Source organism: Moschus berezovskii, chromosome 6 (assembly GCF_049115385.1).
Source record: "Moschus berezovskii isolate FMDL1 chromosome 6, NW_MosBer_1.0, whole genome shotgun sequence".
Classification (NCBI taxonomy): Eukaryota; Metazoa; Chordata; class Mammalia; order Artiodactyla; family Moschidae; genus Moschus; species Moschus berezovskii.
Genome location: NC_142465.1, coordinates 104501057 through 104521917, shown reverse-complemented (window position 1 = coordinate 104521917; position 20861 = coordinate 104501057). Strand labels below are relative to the sequence as shown.

General features: G+C 35.4%; 1 protein-coding gene across 3 annotated transcripts; it reads right to left on the bottom strand.

Moving 5' to 3' along the window:
• Window positions 1–1273: 1273 nt before the first annotated feature.
• Window positions 1274–18930, bottom strand: LOC129536294 (NKG2-D type II integral membrane protein-like). 3 transcript variants are annotated; one of them, XM_088837338.1, is made up of 7 exons: window positions 18765–18930; window positions 15250–15357; window positions 10936–11028; window positions 10715–10750; window positions 9963–10114; window positions 9561–9664; window positions 1274–1576 (listed from the first exon to the last, which is right to left on the bottom strand). In XM_088837338.1, exons 2-7 carry the CDS (start codon window positions 15353–15355, stop codon window positions 1513–1515), a joined length of 555 nt encoding a protein of 184 aa, XP_088693464.1. In that variant the 5' UTR covers window positions 15356–15357; window positions 18765–18930; the 3' UTR covers window positions 1274–1512. The 3 variants fall into 3 exon arrangements, with proteins under 3 accessions (XP_088693464.1, XP_088693463.1, XP_055251093.1); XM_088837337.1 differs by lacking the exons at window positions 1274–1576; window positions 18765–18930 and adding exons at window positions 4407–8019; window positions 18585–18609; XM_055395118.2 differs by lacking the exon at window positions 1274–1576 and adding an exon at window positions 4409–8019 and having other exon boundaries at window positions 18765–18928.
• Window positions 18931–20861: the final 1931 nt, after the last annotated feature.

Below are 20861 nucleotides of genomic sequence, written 5' to 3'. Positions count from 1 at the left end.
TTAAACTCACCCAAGATTTGAAAGCCTACTGTATAGCACAAGGAACTCTATTCAATGCTCTGTGGTAACCTAAATGGGAAGGAAGTCCAAAAAAGAGGGGATATATATTTATGTTTAGCTGAATCACTTTGCTGTACAGAGGAAACCAACACAACATTGTAAAGCAACTATATTCCAATAAAAATTGATTTTTTAAAAAGGATAGAACAGAAAATCCAAATCCATACACAGTCACAAACAAGGTTGCAAAAACCACCAGATGACATGGGGCCACAGACAAAAATTATTAGATACCTAAGGAGCACAATTCCTCTAAAAATATAGCAAAATAAAATTTCTAGTTCACACAAATATAATAGCACAAATTTAATAATAATTTTAAAATGATTATTCTAAGAAAACCTCAATGAAATGAAGGAGGATATGGTAATATAAAACAGAGGCTCAAAATGCACATTTCTGCTTCCAGATATAATGTAGATAAGAAAAGTCAAAGCAGGAAAAGAAAGACTCTTTAAAAAAATGTTAAAATACATTTTTAAGGCATTAAAGGTCTACAGAAGGATTACTGTGCTTAGTTGCTTAGATGTGTCCAACTGTTTGCAACCCTATGGACTGTAGCCCGCCAGGTTCTTCTGTCCATGGGGATTCTCCAGGCAAGAATACTAGAGTGGGTTGCCATGCCCTCTTCCAGGGGATCTTCCCAACCCAGGGATGGAACCCAGATCTCCCACATTAAATTAGTTTAAATTCCAGAATAGGGAGCATTAGTTATCAATTTGCCATTTTTGCTACTGTTTTTTTTTTTTTGTGTGTGTGTATGGATCAGATCTTGGCCAAAGCAGACAGCCTACGACCAAAGAAAGAGAAAATGAAAAGCTTTCAGTGATTACATAGACTAGAATGACAATACTAGAGATTTGAAGATCCTCAAATTGTCACCTTTCCCATAAGCCATTTGTTAAAGTCTGAGATAAAACTGAGAGAAGACTTTGAAACAAAGTCAAGAGATTCTGAGGGGGAAAAAAAGAGAAACCTCCCAAAGTTTTCCTGTTGTTTAGGAGGCAAAGACTAACCAGAAGAAAGAGTTATAAACAAACAAAAAACAGTATATAGAAGCCATGGATGGAGTAGTGAACCAAGATTGGAGACCTGCACCAAGGTCACACCTGTGAGAATGAGTCTGGGAATAGCTAAAAAACAAGTTAAAAAGCAAGCTCGTCCTTTAGTAGAAGAAAGGCATAGATTCAGGACAAAAAAAAAAAAGTGGAGATTTTACTGTTTAAAAGTGGGGGTGGGATGACAAAGCTGAAGCATAGTAGACTCTTAAACATTTATTTATTTATTTCTGGTTGTACTGAGTCCTCATTGATGCACACGGGCTTTCTTTAGTTGCAGAGAGTGGGGGCTGTTGTCGAGTTGCAGTGCACCGACTTCTCACTGTGGTAGCTTCTTCCGTGGTGGAGCACAGACTTTAGGCACACAGGCTTCAGTAGTTGTGGCTTGCAGGCTCTAGAGCGTGGGCTCAATAGTCGTGGCGCACAGGCTCAGCAGCTCCATGTCAAGTCGAATCTTCCTGGAACAGGGATCAAACCTGTGTCCCCTGCATTGGCAGGTGGATTCCTATCCACCGCACCACCAGGGAAGTCCAAGAATAGTAGGATCTTACATACATGACTGGTAAGACCCTCAAGATATCTGCCAAAATTCGATACTGTGTGTAGTAAGATGGTAAGTAATTAAAATGAAAATAAGTCAAGAGAAGAACTAACTTTCTCATAGATTACAGAGATAATATAACTGTAAAAATGAAAGTGTTAGTCACTTAGTCGTGTCTGACTCTTTGGGACCCCATGGACTGTAGCCCACCAGGTTCCTTTGTCCGTGGGATTTTCCAGGAAAGAATACTGAAGTGGGTTGCCATTCCTGTCTTTAGGGCATCTTCCCAACACAGGGATTGAACCAGGTTTTGCAGGCAGATTCTTTACCACCTCAGCCACCAGGGAAGCCCACAACTAGAGTGTTACTCAAACTTAATTCCTCTAATTCCCTAATTAAAGTGACACATTCCTACCCTATCCACTTTAAAGAAAATTAAAAGATGAATCACTTTATGGTGAAAGATAACTTCATCTGGACCAATGTAGTTCTTTTATACACGGCATTTGACATAAAATAAAAAAATCACAACACATCCAAAAAGGCAGGAAAATATTATCAATAATCAAGAACAATCTACACACACACACACAAATAAGTCAGATACACAAACAGTTCATGAGTGGTGTTACCAGACTAGAAATTTAAATAATTCTATACTGTGATAGTAGCCAGTAGCCAAGTTACTCAGTCATGTACTGTCCATGGAATTCTCCAGGCCAGAATACTGGAGTGGGTAGCCATTCCCTTCTCCAGGGGATCTTCCCAATCCAGGGATCGAACCCAGGTCCCCGCCTTACAAGTGGATTCTTTACCAGCTGAGCCACAAGGGAAGCCTATACTATGATAAATGTGTTAAAAAATTATGAAAAAATCATAGACAAGAATAGATGTAATTAAGATTTGTTAAGAACATTGCCAGAAAATTTTTTGTCTCCACTAACAACCTAATGGACATTCTAAAGCTGTAATATCTGAAAGTAAAAATTCAGGGGATAAATTAAATATCAGATTGAAATGAAAAATACAGTATTGGTGAACTTAAAGACTGGTCAATATAAAAATACACAAACTCAAGCACAGAGACAAAATGAAGTAGAAAAAGAGAAACAGGTCGAAAGAAGAACAAAATTATGTCACATACTCAACAAGACAAATTTATATAGAACCAGAGTTGTGAGGCAAGAGTAGAAAAAGAATGGAACCAGTAACACCCACCTCACTCCCCCATCGTCCCAACAAAACAAAACGCAGCACACTCAGGTCAGTATAAACAAAAGCAAAACCATACCAAGGCACCCATGCTAAGTTCTTCAGCCATATCTGACTCTTTGTGACCATGGACTGCTGCCCACCAACCTGTCCATGGGATTCTCCAGGCAAGAATACTGGAGTGGTTGCAATGTTTTCCTCCAGGGGATTTTCTGGACCTGGGGATGGAACCTGTGTTTCTTGCGACTCCTGCATTGCAGGCCTATTGTTTACCCCTGAGCCACCAGGGAAGCCCATAACAAGGCATATTATAGTCAAAATGCTGACAACAAAAATAAAGAGAAAAATACCAATAATAGCCAGAGAAAGAGAAGATCAGTAATTCAAGCAGTTAACAGAAATAATGGAAGGCAGAATTTAATGCTATTTCAGTTTGAAAATGACAAAATAATACTACCAAAATAATATTTCATATCCAGTAAAAATATCTTTCAAAGATTAAGGTAAAATAAAAATATTTAAGGAAAATCCATTTTTGGCAATTCATCAATAGCAACAGGTCTGATAGTAATGGAGGTGATAAGAAATGAAGGCTGATGTATATATGTGCAGTGTTCAGATTTACTGATATATTAGATGTGTGAAAGAGAAAGAGGGACTTCAAGGATGACTGCAGGGGTTTTTTGTTTGTTTCTTTCAGCTTTGTATTTTGACACAAAAAAACCTGAAAAAGTATATGCACACACTTACATATATATCCTTTATCCAGACTATTTCTATGTTAAAATATTATCATATTTGTTCTCTCTCTTCCCTCTTAGATCATTCCCCACTCCCCCTCCTCAATATTTGTCCGAGGAATATGGAAGATTATTTTTCAAAATTTTTTGAAAAGTGGATTGAAGCTGCTTTCTTTTGGAAGGTATTAATATTGTTAGTAGGCAGACCATTATTCACCTTGAACACTTTAAATAAATTTTTGAATACAATACTCTTGGGCTTCGCTGTCAGGCAGGCTTTGAGCTATAAACTAAAAAAGAGGGCTGATTTGTGATTACAAATGCTCAATGGAGATTTTTACTTTCTCTTTTCATCAGAGGTCAAGACTAGTGCAGGGAAGACAAAACTTGACCTCTATCCATCTTAGGTTTTCACGTGGTTCTCTTGAATCAAACACTGAAAAAGTTTGCTAACACATGCAGTGCACATCACTTGGGGGAAACCTAAATGGAAGAGTAGTTCTAAGTGAGGACTTAGAAGTGCAGGTTATGTAGCAGCACAAAGGACAATACATTTGTAGAGAGATATTAGAACAAAGATAAACAATTTTAACCTCCTCAGGGCAACAAACTGTGGGAAGGTAAATATCTGGGAGGAAAGTAAAGAAAGAAGATTTAAGATTTGTCTGGTGCTGTCAGTGGGCGAAAGGGTCTATTTCCAGTCAAATAAGAGTTTATAGCCTGACAACATGGAAAAAAGAAGGGTAGAGAGATCTTGTTTTCTGTATTTGCTGTTTCTGTTTGTTTTTTGTTTTGTTTAGGTGATAAAAGGAAACCACCAACGGTTTTTTTTTTCCTCTCACAGGTTTTATTGAGATATAATTGATACATAATGTTGTATACATTTAAGGTGTACAATGTGATGCTTTATGCACATATGTTATGAAATGAGTACTACAATAAGCCTAGTTAACACAAGTATCACTCCATATAATCACAATTTATTTTTGTTATGGTGTGAAAATATTTCAGATTTACTCTCTTAGCAACCAACTTGTATAGCAAATCCCCAGAACTTATTCATCTTATGTATTTTTTATTTTACTTTTTAAAATTAATTTTATTAGAGTATAGTTGCTATACAGTGTTGTGTTAGTTTCTACTGGACAACAAAATGAATCAGCCACACATATACATGAATCCCCTTCCTTTTAGACTTCCTTTCCATTCAGGTCACCACAGTGTATTAAGCAGAGTTCCCTGTGCTATACAGTATGTTTTCCTTAGTTATCCGTTTTATACATATTCACTTTATAACTGGAAATTTGTACCTGTGGCCAACATCTTCCCACTTTCCCTCCCCCTAGGAGAAGGCAATGGCACCCCGCTCCAGTACTCTTGTCTGGAAAATCCCATGGACGGAGGAGCCTAGAAAGCTGCGGTCCATGGGGTCACTGAAGGTCGGACATGACTGAGTGACTTCACTTTCACTTTTCGCTTTCATGCATTGGAGAAGGAAATGGCAACCCACTCCAGTGTTCTTGCCTGGAGAATCCCAGGGACGGGGGAGCTTGGTGGGCTGCCATCTATGGGGTCGCACAGAGTTGGACACGACTGAAGTGACTTAGCAGCAGTAGCAGGCCTTGGCAGCCACGATTCAACTCTTTGTTTCTATGAATTTGGCTATTTTAGATTTCACATAGAACTGAGATCATACAGTGTTTGTCTGTATCTGGCTTATTCCAGGTCCACTGATGTTGCAAATGACAAGATTTCCTTCCTCTATATACCTGAATTCCCTTGATTATGTATCACACTTTCTTTATGCACTCATTTGTTTGATGGTTGACAGACACTTGGGTTGTATCCATGTCTTGGTTTTTTGAATAACCATGCTATGAAAATAGGGTGCAGATATACTTGAGGTTGTGATTTCAAGTTACTTCTTAATTATTTTTAGCTCAAAATGGTTTTCATGTCAGAGAGGCATATTTTGGGGTGACATATTCTGATTTGCTTCACTAGCAAGGGTCCTTGTTACTATTTCCTGAAATACAAGTTTAATTTTTTATTCAGTATATGAGATTGGGCTTCCCTGGTGGCTCATGGTAAAGAACCTGCCTGCCAATGCAGGAGGTGTAAGAAACGCAGGTTTGATCCCTGGGTCGGAAAGATCCTCTGAGTAGGAAATGGCAACCCATTCCAATATTCTTGCTTGGGAAATTCCATGGACAGAGGAGCATGGCAGGCTACAGTCCATGGGGTTGCAAAGGAGTTGGAAATGATTTATTGACTAAACAGCAATAACAGTATGAGATTGCAGGCTTTGAAGTTCCCCAGTTTAGAAAGAAAACTTGTATTTAATCCTTTAGTTAGGTAGCCCCTGAACTTTATTGCTTGTTTCCAATGCTTCAAGACAACCATCAAAACAGAAACTAAGGTTCCCCAAGCTTATTAAAAACTCTCAGAATGAAAGCTAGTTTCTGTGGTTGCTTTGCTCTTAGGGTTTTCATTTTCACTAAATTTTGAGTTTCCACAGTGTTTTTACCATTGTTCGTTTAGCAGTGCTTTCTCTAAACTGTATACACTATATCATAAAATTTCTTTGTTGTTAGTTTCAGTGAAACTTAATAATTTCCCTTCCTTAGTTACAGAAACAGAAGCCAAACGCAATTTAAATTTCTTAATTTCTCCAAAGCAAACATATGTGCTTTTTTGCATGCTTTTTATGACTTAAAATTTAATAATAAAATCTTAAGGCAAACGTGACAGAATGTTGGTGGTGGTTTAGTCACTAAGTCGTGTCCAACTCTTGGGACCCCATGGACTGTAGCTAGCCAGGCTCCTTTGCCCACAGGTTGCCCACAGGATTCTCCAGGCAAGAATACTGGAGTGGGTTGCTGTTTCCGTAATTCTGGGTGGTGCCTATTACACAAATTCAGGCAATGATTTAAAAACTTAAGTTGGTCTAAAACATTCCTCAGCCATTGATTGGCTATGTAGAAAATAAATAGTTTTCTCCATGGTATTTTATACTAATTTCCACCTAAAATGCTGTTCAACCCACTTCTTAATGCCCTCCATAAAACACACAAAGAGTAATTGCCCTGAGAATAGAGAATAAAATACAAAGTTATTATTAGTTACTACTCTGCTTATCTCTCCACCACATCTTATGTTCCTTGTCTTCTCTATCATTCTGTTTCCACCAACTGGCTTTCCCTAGTCACAGATTCTTCTAATATCTACATGTTTGCATGTAGCATTTCATTTGCCAAGAATTCTGGTACCCTAAATGATTTGTCCAGACAACTTCTGGTCATTCTACAGGCTTCAACTCAGGCGTAGAGCTTTTTCCCCAGAAGCCTTGTAAGTCTCCTTCAAATTCAACTATTTATTTTCTAAGTTTTGAAGCAATTAGTGCCATATTCTTTATTGCAAGGAATAATTCAACTTCTGCCAAACATATCATATGCTTTATTAAATTTGTAGAGGAATTTTGAAGATTTGAGGGTGTATTTATTGATTTTTCAACTTTCACTTTGAAAATTTCAAATATAGAAAATTAAATGAAATCTCATATACCCTCCACCAAGCTTTAATTTTTTAAAACAATTTTTAAAAACCTTTTTATTATGGAAAATTTCAAACATACATAAAACTGGAAGAAATAGTGTAATAAATCCCTATGGAGTCACCAAGTAGCTTGAAAAATTATCAACATAGGGCCAATCACATCTCATCTGTATCATTCTCTTGTCCCCTCTCCATTTTTTAAACCAGTAGTTTCTTGTTGGTTATTTATTTTAAATATAGCAGTGTGTACATGTTAATCCCAAGCTCCCTAAGTATCCTTCCACTCCCAGGTAACCATAAATTCATTTTCTAGGTCTGTAATTCTGTTTCTAGTTTGTAGATAAGTTCATTTATATCATGTATTTTTTAGATTCCAAAAATAAGCTATTTCATACAATAATTTTCTTTCTCTGCCTTCATTCAGTATGACAATCTGTAGGCTCATCTATGTTGCCACAAATGGTATTTTTTGTTTTTTCTTTATGGCTGAGTATTACTCCATTGTATATGTGTACCTTTTTATCTTTATCTATTAGTTTTTATTCCCTGAAAAAAAATTTTTATATGCTATACATGGAAAAATTCAGTAACTATATAGAATTTTCTTCTTAAGTTTTCTTCAAGAAGTGTGTGTGTTCTTCTTGAACACAAGAAGAACTTGTTTTGTTCTGAGTATTCTCTGAGAGAATGGCTTTTGAGTCTTCGAATGCTTCATATTCTATTAACTATAAGCTTTTACACAATTCTCTGCATGCAGATGTATGTGTTTGGAGTTAAGCAATTTTCTGTATAAGCTTTAAAACTTGAGCCATAGACTGCACAGGTTCCATTCTGCATTTCAACCATTGTTAGTCTAGAGAGAAGGACAGATTATATTCACAGTTTTATTAATGTAGAAATACAAACATGAAATAATATTTAAATGTAGACACTGAAATCATATCATTTCAGGAGATTTTAGGACCATGTGTGTTCTTTCTTAATCATAGATATGCAAAATACAGCCAACTAAGATATAACAGTAAAAATTACATTCTATTATAAATTATGTCACTATTTTTTGTACATTAGAAATTAGCCAATTTGAAAAGTCTGAAATCTTTTCATCTATGTATGTGAGTAAAAATGAAAGCAAAAAAATTAAAACAAATACTTAGGAATGAATTCAGAATTCAGTTTAGAAGTTGGCATATGTCTTATTTTATGCAAAAATAGTCTTCTTCAGATATATGCAATTTTACTTGATAAAAATATAAAAATAAACTGTGAAATCCTCTAATATACATATACAAGTGTGTGTGCATATGTGTGTTTGGCTATTCCATGTGCATGCATGCTAAGTCATATCAGTTCTGTCTGACTCTTTACAAACCCATGACCTATAGCCCGCCAGGCTCCTCTGTCCATGAGATTCTCTAGGCAAGAATACTGGAGTGGGTTGCCGTGCTCTCCTCCTGGGGATCTTCCCAACTCAGGGACTGAACCCAAATCTCTTAAGTCTCCTGCATTGACAGGCAGGTTTTTTACCAGTAGCACTACCTGGGAAGCCTGGTAGTCCATGTAGAGATTGCTATATCTGTATATCTATTTTGTCCCAGGATCTTGAATATTTTGTAGTTATATAATTAATGTAATAAATGGTGGTTTGTTTTCTACTAGGAACCAGCAGGAAATCGAAAGTTGAAGAAAGAGTAATGATGCTGCATCAGTGTGAAATTGAGAAAATGAAAAGTACAAGGTTTGATAGTATATGTATTTAAAAAGACAAAAGAACAAACTTTGTTAATATAGCAAAAACTAGCCATTGTAGGGGAAAAAAAAAATCAAGAGTTTTTTTAGTAACTGCTCTTAGTTGGTCTCAATCTATTTTCTCACATTTTTTCATATGCTTCTTCAATTTCTGTGTTTGCTTTCCCAACCTACTCTCATCACATTTCACTAGGGTACTGATTACACTGGCTTACAATTTACTTATTTATAACTATATCTCTGAAGTGTAAAGCTTTTGAAGACTCTAAGCCCAATTCATCTCTGTAGTTATTCCTGCGTAGTTCCTGGAAACCGAGTCACACTCAACAAATATTAATAATATACAGAAACAGAACTTGGGTATGCTAGTTGTTTTGCTTTCAGCAAAAATGAAATGCACTTGCAGCATGAAAAATATTGAAATGAGGTGATACAAGATCTTAGTATCTCCAGAGAGTAAAATCTTTTTTGTTAAAAAATAAAACCTTGGGTAACACAGAAATGAGGCCATCCCAGATCAATTCTAAGTTGTACAAGGGGCTTCAAATTCCAAGTATATAACAAAGTCGGAAGATAGGTAGTCCTTGTTGCAATATTACACAAAATACAATATTACATTTCCTTCCAATTGGTAAGGAAACTTACAGGTTGGGCAAGAGAATGGAGCCATCTTCCCACTGCCAGGAACCATTTGTGGAAATTTGTACTAGTCCCATCCAATGATATGACTTCACCAATTTAAAGAAATCCTGTTTGAAACCCCAAATAAAACCAGAGTTCAGAATTTCATAAATGCAAGGTCATAGTCATTTAACCATTTCCCGCCACACTTAGGGGAATGCATTCTCTCCACTAGCATCATTCTGACTTAAACACCACATACAAAATACCTGGAATTTCTGTGCTTTCTTATTTCTAATGCAGAAAGATTTGGGTTTGTTATATCTGAGTCTTAGTGCCTCTCTTGTGCTTCAGGTTCACATTCCAGTGAGTCAGTTTGTATGTTAAGACTAAATATAGAAAGGGGAATTAAAGCAAATACTCAACCTGGTCATCTTTGCTGTATATCTTCAGGAGACTGGAATTTTGAGACATACAAGAAGCTTGGCTCTGGTACCAGTTTTTGCTCTCATTAAAAAATTGGTAACAGTTATTTCTATAACATATCCAGTTTTTAGGACATGGACCACAGTAATTTTCTAGAAAGGTAGAATACATTGTTAATTCTGCGTCTGAACATTACGTGTGTGTGCCTGCTCAGTTTTTTCAGTTATGTCTGACTCTTTGTGACTCCATGGACTGTAGCCTGCCAGGCTCCTCTTTCCATGGGATTCTCTAAGCAAGAATACTAGAATACTAGAGTGAGTTGTCATGCCCTCCTCCAGGGATCTTCCCACCCCAGGGATCTAACCTGCATCTCTCTTATGTCTCCTGCATTGGCAGGTGGGTTCTTTACCACTAGCGCCACCTGGGTAAAGAAGCCGGTCTGAACATGAGTAGATTTTATCTGGACAGGTTAAGTATCTTTTTTATTTCAACTCTAAAATTCAAGATAATTAATTCATTATGATCCTACCCAAGGACATATCTCTACAGATTTATACAGGGAGGGATGCCAAAATGATGTCCTTTACTTTTTACAAGTACCTCCTCATTATAAATAAACACATCTACAGTGAATTATGGACAATTAATCATTTTCATATTCATTCACTTGTTCATGCCATTAGATATGTGCCTATGCCCATGTATGGATGTATGCAGTTTGTGCATCAAAATATCAGAAAGTTTTCACTTACCTTTCAAAGAAATTGGAGCATCTTGGTTGAATAATGCTATTAAAATAATAGTCATTGAAAGAGTTTATATTGTTAGTAACTGATGATAGTCTAAGCAAAAGTATAAGCTCAATCAAAAATATACTCAATATTACTAGTTTATATTTCTGTGCCTCTGAAAGTAATTCATTACAATGGTTAGATCAACATTGCAGCTAATTGCTTTGTCTATTATCACTCACAAGTTATGATCATGGCACTGCATATTGTTACCATTCCAATGAAACGAATCCCCATAGCTATAGCAATGGATCTGGCAAGGACAAATGGAGATGCTGTCAAAGACAAAAAAAAAAAAAGAGTGAGAAAGATGAGAAAAGGTTCTGTTATCTTTCTGTTTAACTTAAATATTGGAAGTGTTTTTAATTGAGGGGTGAGGCTTGATATCAGTTTTTCTCTGTGATTATTTTTCTCAGGAAAGATAAAACAAGTATTTTGTAAATTATTTTAAAATAAGGGTATAAAAATGTAATATCTATTCTTACTCCTTTCTTCAAATTCCCTAGTCCTAGTCCTCCATTAGAATACATTTCAGTTATCATTTAAAAAATTTAAAAATTTTCACACAGATATAATCAGAAATACAGACAGTTTCCTTCAACTCTCTTTTAAAAACACATATTTAAGGAAGTACACAAAATATTCTGGAAACATTAAGAAAATATACTGGTGATTACTCCATACTAAGTCTTACAAAGTTGTCAATTTTTTTTTTAATTAACTTCTTGCATTGTGTTTCATCAGTATATGGGCAAAATCTAATTATTGGCAAATGTTTATTTTTTTCCAGTACATACTTAAATGATTTCTTAGTTTTTGCTTTTAGATATAATGATATGAGTAATACTTCACATATATCTGTGCATGGTTTTTGAGTACCTCCCTAGGAGAAATTAATCAAAGGGCACATATTTTTTCAATTTTATAATGATTGAAAGTTTCAGTCCAAAGAAGCCACACCAATTTATGTAGCACCAAAAATAAATTCAAAAGCCTGTTTCTTCACACTTTCCTTCACACCAAATATTTCTATTTCTCTACATTTTAAGTATATATATATCTGATACACAGTATTATTTTTAAAATCTAACTTTGTTCTTCCTGTTATGAATAAGATTAAACATTTTTTCATGAGGTTAAACAATGTTTTTTTAAAAAAATTTCTCTGAGACGTCTATGTCTGGTCTGTTTCTTTTCAGGTTAAAATTAGTTCACTTCATGCCACATGCTTTGCAAATACAAGTCCCAGATACCATTTTGTTTTAACTTCACATATGATATTTTGGGATGTCAAAATGGGTAATGGTTGACTTAATCAAACATTTCTTTATGGCTTGTGCTTTTTCTGATATGAATAAAAGTATCTTACTTATTCTGAGTTTATAAAATATGTTATGCCCATGTTCCTTTGTGATATTTTGTGGTTTCCTTTTGTATTTGGTTTATTTGGTAGGGGTGTGTGTGTGTGTGTGTGTGTGTGTGTGTGTGTGTGTGTGTGTCTGTTTACTAAGTTATGTGGGAGCTGCACATAAAAATTTTATTTTCCAAGTGGACACGGACTTTTTCTAACATATTTGCTCAATGAATCAATGTGTTCTCATTGATATGAAACATACCATTAGCATATAATATATTCAAATTTATACCTGCATTTATTCCTATACTTTTTAGTCTATGTTTCCATTTAAACAATATGCAAAATTTTCTAATATGTAAAATACTTAAGTATTTGTTAGTGCACACAATGTAATATTATATTTCATTTTTCGGATGATTTTCCCTATTATTACATTTAATACGTGCTTTGTGCTTAGTCGCTCAGTTGTGTCAGACTCTGCAACCCCATGGATTGTAGCCCACCAGGCTTCTCTGTTCATGGGGATTCTCCAGGCGAGAATACTAGAGTGAGTTGGCATGCCCTCCTCCAGGAAATCTTCCCAACCCATGGACTGAACCCAGGTCTTCCGTGTTAGCAGGCTGATTTTTTATCATCTGAGCCACTAGGGAAGCCCCATATGTGCCTGAAGAATTTTAATAGCTTTCCAAGAACCTGTCAGTTCAAAAATATGATACAATAGTTTTTCCATAGAATTACACTAAATGTATAAATTCAGTTCAGTTCATTCGGTCAGTCGTGTCTGACTCTTTGTGATCCCATGGACTACATGCAGCACGCCAGACTTCCCTGTCCATCACCAACACCCGGAGCTTGCTCAAACTCAAGTCCATCCAGTTGGTGATGCCATGCAACCATCTTATCCTCTGTCATCCCTTTCTCTTTTAATATGGAGAGATAATTTACATTTTTAAAATGTCTTTTATCCTTGAATAGTTTCTGTTTCTATTACATGTCTTATTTTATGTTCAACAGTACACTTTTAAATGAGCAAGTTTATTTCTAAGGTTTTCAATTTAAAAATGTGCTGCTATTCTTTTCTGATATTTTGTTTTATGCATATGGCATTTGTTTTTCATCACATTTTCCTTGTTTTTGTAGTTAGTAAGGCAATTGATTTTTGTCATATTTTCAATCAAATCCACTTACTAGATATCCTTATTGTTTGTAATACTTTAGGTGAAAGCTTAAAAAATATTTTAAATCACATATTTTTTTCAAATAATATTAATTTTGCCTTTTAACTCCAATTTTATATCATTTACCTCTTCCTTTTTTTGTTAATTCAAGTTAACACCAGCAAAACAATCAATATTACTCAACAGTAATAATAATGAAAATTCTTTTCTTTTTCTAACTACAATGAAAATGCTGCTGCCATTTAGCAATAAGCATAATGGTAGCTTTCAAAAAAATATATCAAAGGCAGTACTTATATTTTAGAAGTTGTGGATGAAACTGGAGCCTATTATACAGAGTGAAGTAAGCCAGAAAGAAAAACACCAATACAGTATGCTGCTGCTGCTAAGTCACTTCAGTCGTGTCCGACTCTTTGTGACCCCATAGACGGAAGCCCACCAGGCTCCCCCGTCCCTGGGATTCTCCAGGCAAGAACACTGGAGTGGATTGCCATTTCCTTCTCCAATGTGTGAAAGTGAAAAGTGAAAGTGAAGTCGCTCAGTCGTGTCCGACTCTTAGCGACCCCATGGACTGCAGCCTACCAGGCTCAACCATCCATGGGATTTTCTAGGCAAGAGTACTGGAGTGGCTTGCCATTGCCTTCTCCGCCAATACAGTATACTAACGCATATATATGGAATTTAGAAAGATGCAAATGATAACCCTGTATACAAGACAGCAAAAGAGACACAGATGTATAGAACAGTCTTTGGGACTCTGTGGGAGAGGGTGAGGGTGGGATGATTTGGGAGAATGGCATTGAAACATGTATGTTGTCTTATGTGAAATGAATCACCAGTTCAGGGTCGATGCATGTTACAGGATGCTCGGGGCTGGCGTGCGGGCGGGAATGACCCAGAGGGAGGATAAAGGGAGGAGGGAGGTGGGAGGGAGGTTCAGGAGGGAGAACTCATGTACACCCGGGGCGAATTCATGTCAATGCATGGCAAAACCAACCAATATAATATTGTAAAATAATTTGCCTCCAATAAAAAATAAATAAATTAAAAAAATAAAATTAAGTTCTTTTTAGTTAAAAATTCATATCGATTTTTATCTGAAACCTTTTCAGCATTATGTATACGATCATATAATCTTTCCACTTTGATTATTACGTAGTGCACAGTTTCATTCCTATAATTAATCATTGTAAAATGATGTTATTTGATAATCTATTTTTAACATTTAATCAAAATTTATAGGTGAGAGTAACCTGTTGTTTTTCCTTATGTGTAAGCTATCTCAGGCTTTATTTTTCACCATATTCCAGATTGGTTGAGAGCATACCTTCTTCACCACCCAGAAACATTTCTGTGAATAGCGGTCAAGTCATCTCCTCCATAATGTTTAAGGACATAACTGAACTGAAGGAAATTTGATATTTCCCTTCTGTTTTCTATTTCTGTTTAGTTCTCCTTAAGGTTAGTTTTTCATGGCTTCCTAGGTGGCTCAGTGATAAAGAACCTGTCTGCCAATGCAGGAGACCCAGGTTTGATCCCTGGCTTAGGAAGATCCCCTGGACCCCTGGAGCAACCCACTCCAGTATTCTTCCCTAGAAAATTCCATGAACAGAGGTTCCTGGCAGGCTACAGCCCGTGGGGTTGCAAAGAGTAACGGAACACACACACACACACAAGTTTAGTTGTTCAGTCATCCCTTAGAAATTACTGTCTTCATTATTATGATGATTTCATCATTTTTAGGGAATTAAAGATTCTAAACACAACAGCTTCTGCTAAATTTTATTATATATTCCAATAGCATATGAGCTACCAGGGAAGATCATATAGCATATGAGAGAGAATCTCATTTCTGCTTTCTTCATGAAGGTAACATAAACGGAGTGCTTATCATAAATTTAGTCACAATTTCTAAGATTCACCTAGTACACTGAGAGAGACAAATGGAACACAGGACTTACGGTTTTCTCCACGTTGCCTTGCGGTTAATGTACATGTTCTCTTTGGCCATCGTCTAGAAGCACCAGGCTTTACTCGTTCACTGACATAAGTATAAGTTTCACTCATCTCTGGAGAAAAACAGTTCAAGCCACTGTGTCATGGTCTTTCTGCCACTCAGTTCATAAATGTTTAAAATTTAAGTTGGCATTTCCATTCATATCCTTTTTAAAGCATAACATCAAATTACTTTCATTTTGCATTACCTTATGATTTTTATACTTTGTGATATAAACAAATGCTGGGTTGAATGAAGCACAAGCTAGAATCAAGATTGCCAGAAGAAATATCAATAACCTCAGATATGCAGATGATACCACCCTTATGGCAGAAAGTGAAGAAGAACTAAAGAACTTCTTGATGAAAGTGAAAATGGAGAGAGAAAAAGTTGGCTTAAAGCTCGACATTCAGAAAACTAAGATCATGGCATCCAGTCCCATCACTTCATGGCAAATAGATGGAGAAGCAGTGGAAACAGTGGCAGACTTTAATTTTAGGGGCTCCAAAATCACTGCAGATGGTGACTGCAGCCATGAAATTAAAAGACGTTTACTCCTTGGAAGAAAAGTTATGACCAACATAGACAGCATATTAAAAAACAGAGACATTACTTGGCCAACAAAGGTCCGTCTAGTCAAGGCTATGGTTTTACCTGTAGTCATGTATGGATGTGAGAGTTGGATTGTGAAGAAAGCTGAGTGCTGAAGAATTGATGTTTTTGAACTGTGGTGTTGGAGAAGACTCTTGAGAGTCCCTTAGACTGCAAGGAGATCCAACCAGTCCATCCTAAAGGAAATCAGTCCTGAATATTCATTGGAAGGACTGATGCTGAAACTGAAACTCCAATACTTAGGCCACCTGATGTGAATAGCTGACTCATTTGAAAAGACCCTGATGCTGGGAAAGATTGAAGTTGGGAGGAGAAGGAGATGACAGAGGATGAGATGGTTGGATGGCATCAACCATTGGATGACTCAATGGGCATGAATTTGAGTAAACTCCAGGAGTTGGTGATGGACAGGGAGGCCTGGCGTGCTGCAGTCCATGGGGTCGCAAAGAGTTGGACCCAACTGAGCAGCTGAACTGAACTGAACTGATATAAACAAAAGTATATTTATTTATGCTATGGCAAAATATCTCTAGCAAAATCTTATGTACTATTAAAATGATAATGTGTTGTAATGAAATATAACATTAAAATAAAGACAGTGTATCATGAAAAAGACTGGTTTCTAAGGAGTTAGACATTTGTTTGATTCACAGAGCCACATTTACTAAACTAATAACTTCACAAATTGCAAGAAGAAAGAAAGAGAAAGAAAAGGGTAGGGGTTTGGATGAAGGAAGACAAAGAATATTAACACAGTCTGGTGTGGATTGTTTAAAAAGTGAAAGTAAATAATATACATCTGGTGTCAGTAATGTAAATCAGGTAGTAAAGAGTATATAGTAGTGTCTCTAATATTATTTATAGTGAAGGACCTACAAAGAATAAAATAGGCTCTAAAATTTTAGGATAAAGATAAGCAAAGACTCTTGCCTCTGAACAAAGAAAGTGAAAAATCATTTTTTAAATTTCTTTTGAATACTAATCATTACTGAATATGTAAAAGCCTCTTTATAAATGAAATGCTAATATGAATTGCCTTTTACACCTGAAATTAAACTGAAACATTATTTTCTCACATGGTAAAGAATCTGCTTGCAATGAGGGAGACCTGGATTTGATTCCTGGGTCAGGAAGACCCCCTGGAGAAGAAAATGGCAACCTGCTCCAGTATTCCTGCCTGGAGAACTCCACGGACAGAGGATTCTGGTGGGCTACAGTCCATAGGGTCACAAACAGGCAGACACGAATGAATGACAGACTTTCACATAATATGTAACGTAGCAAACTTTATTATTAAATGTGTGAATAAGGGAAGAGTATTTTATGGTTGAAGAAATTAATCTTAGAGGTGGCCAAAGTCATACTGCTTACCACTTATAATTAATTTATAATACTTTTAGTTTAAGAAGCATTTTCAAATTTATGTCACTTGAGTGATCCACTAAGGTAAATATGACTTGTTTTTTTCATCTCTATTTACTAGAAAAGGAAACTTAAATCCATAGAGGCTGTGGAGTGTCCCAGATCTCAAAGCTAGAGACTGTTAAAAGCTTGATTAAAATTCAATTCTAACTCCAAATCCTAAAGCTGTTATTATTTTAGGCTGCCTCAAACTGTGAGACACATTACTTTGTTAGTTAGTGAAGGGGGAAAAAGCTTTCAAGTTTTTGAAGCCTTGATTTAAAATATAATATGAACTTAAGTGATTCAACGTAAATTGCTTTTCTGTGACTTATATGTTTGTATCAAATTCTGAGTATTTAAAAATTATACAGAAAGAGTAAACTCCATTTATACAAAAGTACGTACCTATGCCATGATGAGCCCACCTATCTCAGACCAATCCTACTGTATAATTATGATTGTTTATCTATATCAAAGATGAATTCAGAGTCTTCATTTTTAGAAAGGGTTCCTGAATAAAATAAAAATGGGTTTTTTTTTCTAGTTTTCTTTCTGTGTGGTAAGTTGATATATTTACATTAGAAAAGTGAGAATACAGAAAAGGTTCATGCATGCAGATATTAAAAAAAGGAAAGAGTGGAAATGAGAATTTGTATAAAATCAAGTAACATTAACCTTAAAATTTTCCCTTACTAGAAAGTTAAAAATAATCATTTCAAACTGTTAAAAAATGTAGTAGTTGCTTTTAATTCACCTACACTAAGATACAGCAGTAATTACTTTCTTTGTAAGGTAAATCTGGGTAGGATATATAAACTTCTATTGAATGATTTTTCCTAGTATGCTTTTTTGAGCTTCTGTCCATATCATTGCCATTATTTACAAGTTATCACCATCATCATCATTAACAAAAATAATCTCACATTTGTTTATACATTAATATCTTCACATTGTCTAGCATAGCTCTCAGACGAAATGTGTTGAATAAATATGCATAATGCTTAGATTTTTTTAAAAAATTGTTTTATATTTGATCATGATTGTTGGAAACAATGAAAATAATTTGTTTCCTTTTTGCAAGTAATGTTGTATGTCACATAGTGTAAGTGACTTGCACAAGAGTGTGAAATTTTAAATTGAAATTCAGTTCTCTAGTCCCAAAAGCAAAGATTTATTCTTTTAGCTTTATTTGAAGGCTTCATCTTACAGCAACAGCAAAATGTCTGATTTTTCAATAAGTATATCCTACTTATCAATCATTAAATAAAGTGAAAAAGAACATACCCCAGAAGTAATAAGTATTCCTTGCCTTCAATAAGTCAATTCAAACACTTAAGGAACAACTAGAATTACTTTACAGCATAAATATTTTTAGAAACTTTCTTGAGGTTAAAACCTCAAGAGTTCTTATATCTTGAATAATACCTGTTAGAAACACACAGAGAGACACACACAGACACACACCTGATCAGAGATAGAAGATCCTGATTCTTGTGGATAAGAGCCTCCTGAAAAAAAAAACAAGACATGTCCTGAGTTCCCCATTTAGAAATGACACTAGTGATTTCCAGTCAATTTTGATCCCTGAAGAAAGATATGATAGTGTTTTTCTCATCTCATCTTTCTGTTGAAAAAGCACCTCACAAACCACAGTACTTCCGCCTCTCATTGCACAGAATATTTCCCTTTTTGATGGAATAAATGTTAGGTTCTAACATCATTTTATGACTTAAACATGGTAAATTCAGTGATAACAAATAGCCAGAGTTTTAAGAAACAAATGGTGGGATAACAGAATCACTTTCTGAATTTTTTCCAAAAGTGAATGATTTGTAAGTAGTGGGTAGAAGAAAAAAGGAGAAAAAAATTAAACTTCTTAATCACTTTGTGAAAAATTAAACTTCTTAATCATTTCATTTGAGTGGATTTAATTGTGCTATATCATATAAACTGAAACCACGGAGAAATAGCTTTCATGTATATACTGTTAATACATACATACATATATAGGTATATATACCTAAACATGTATGTGTATATATACATATGTGTGTACATATTGTTAGTGGTGTTCAGTCCCTCACTTGTGTCTGACTCTTTGCAACCCCATCAACTGCAGCACACCACTCTCTTCTGTCCTCCACTATCCCCCAAGTTTGCGTAAATTCATGTCAATTGAGTTGATGGTGCTATCTAACCATCTCATTGCCTGCCACCCAATTCTTTTGCCTTCAATCTTTCCCAGCATCAGATTCTTTTCCAATGACTCAGTTCTTCACATCAGGTGTCCAGAGTATTGGAGCTTCAACTTCAGCAACAGCCTTCCAATCAATATGCAGGGTTGGTTTGATCTCCTTGTAGACCAAAAGACTTGTAAGGGTCTTCTCCAGCATCACAGTTTGAAAGCATCAATTCTTCAGTGCTCAGCCTTCTTTATGGTCCAACTCTCATTTCCATACATGACTACTGGAGAAACCATAGCTTTGATTATATGGATATTTGTATGTATGCATACACATGACTTTTTAATAATAAAAATAGAAAGTGTATACAAAATAAAAATTCTCTGATGAATCATCATATGCCTAGTATAAATAATTATCAACTTACATCCCAAATTTCATTTTCTATGTATGTAAGTGACTCAGGTCTATCTCTGCTCATAAATAGGGCTCTTTTCTCTGTTTTCCTTCTGAACACCACTCATTGTATCACTGCCCCTCTGTTGCTCAGGACAATAGCACCAAGTCTCTTGCCAGAATAGCAACAAATATCAACAAATGCCTTAATGCTCTGGTTTTTAGCTATTTATAACTTGTTATAAATTATAAAATTATAATTTATATTTAAAAAATGATGACATTTCATTTCATTGAGAAATAATGACAATCAAACTGTGACATTCAAAAGGAGTTTAAAGAGACTGAATGACTAAATATAATAAATATTAGATGGTGTCCTGGATGGAATAATGAAATAGAAAATTGACATTAAGTAAAAACTAAAGAAATATGAATAAAGTAGTTTCTTTAATATCAACATCAGTTCATTTGTTGTGAAAAAATACCATTCTAATATATGCTGCCAATAGTAAGAGAAACTGGACACTGGGTTATGGGAACTCTTTGTATTTTTTTTTTACTTTTTATATTAAAGACTATGCTAAGAAAAAAAGTTATTTAGAGTAAGTTTTAGTGAAAGTTGGACTCTTCGTACTTCTTTATAATATTATATTCTATAGAATAGTAGCTATCATTATCTTTATTGTTATTATAAATTAGATGGGGCAATTTGAAGAAGAAAACAAAAATATGTACTCTAAAGGAAAATAACTTTAAAAATGAGTCATTTTTATGAACTCTTACTGAACAGTTCAGTTCAGTTCAGTCTCTCAGTCGTGTCTGACTCTTTGCGACCCCATGGACTGCAGCATGCCAGGCTTCCCTGTCCATCACCAACTCCTGGAGCTTGCTCAAACTTATGACCATAGAGTCAGTGATGCCATCCAACCATCTCATTCTCTGTTGTCCCCTTCTCCTGCCTTCAATCTTTCCCAGCATC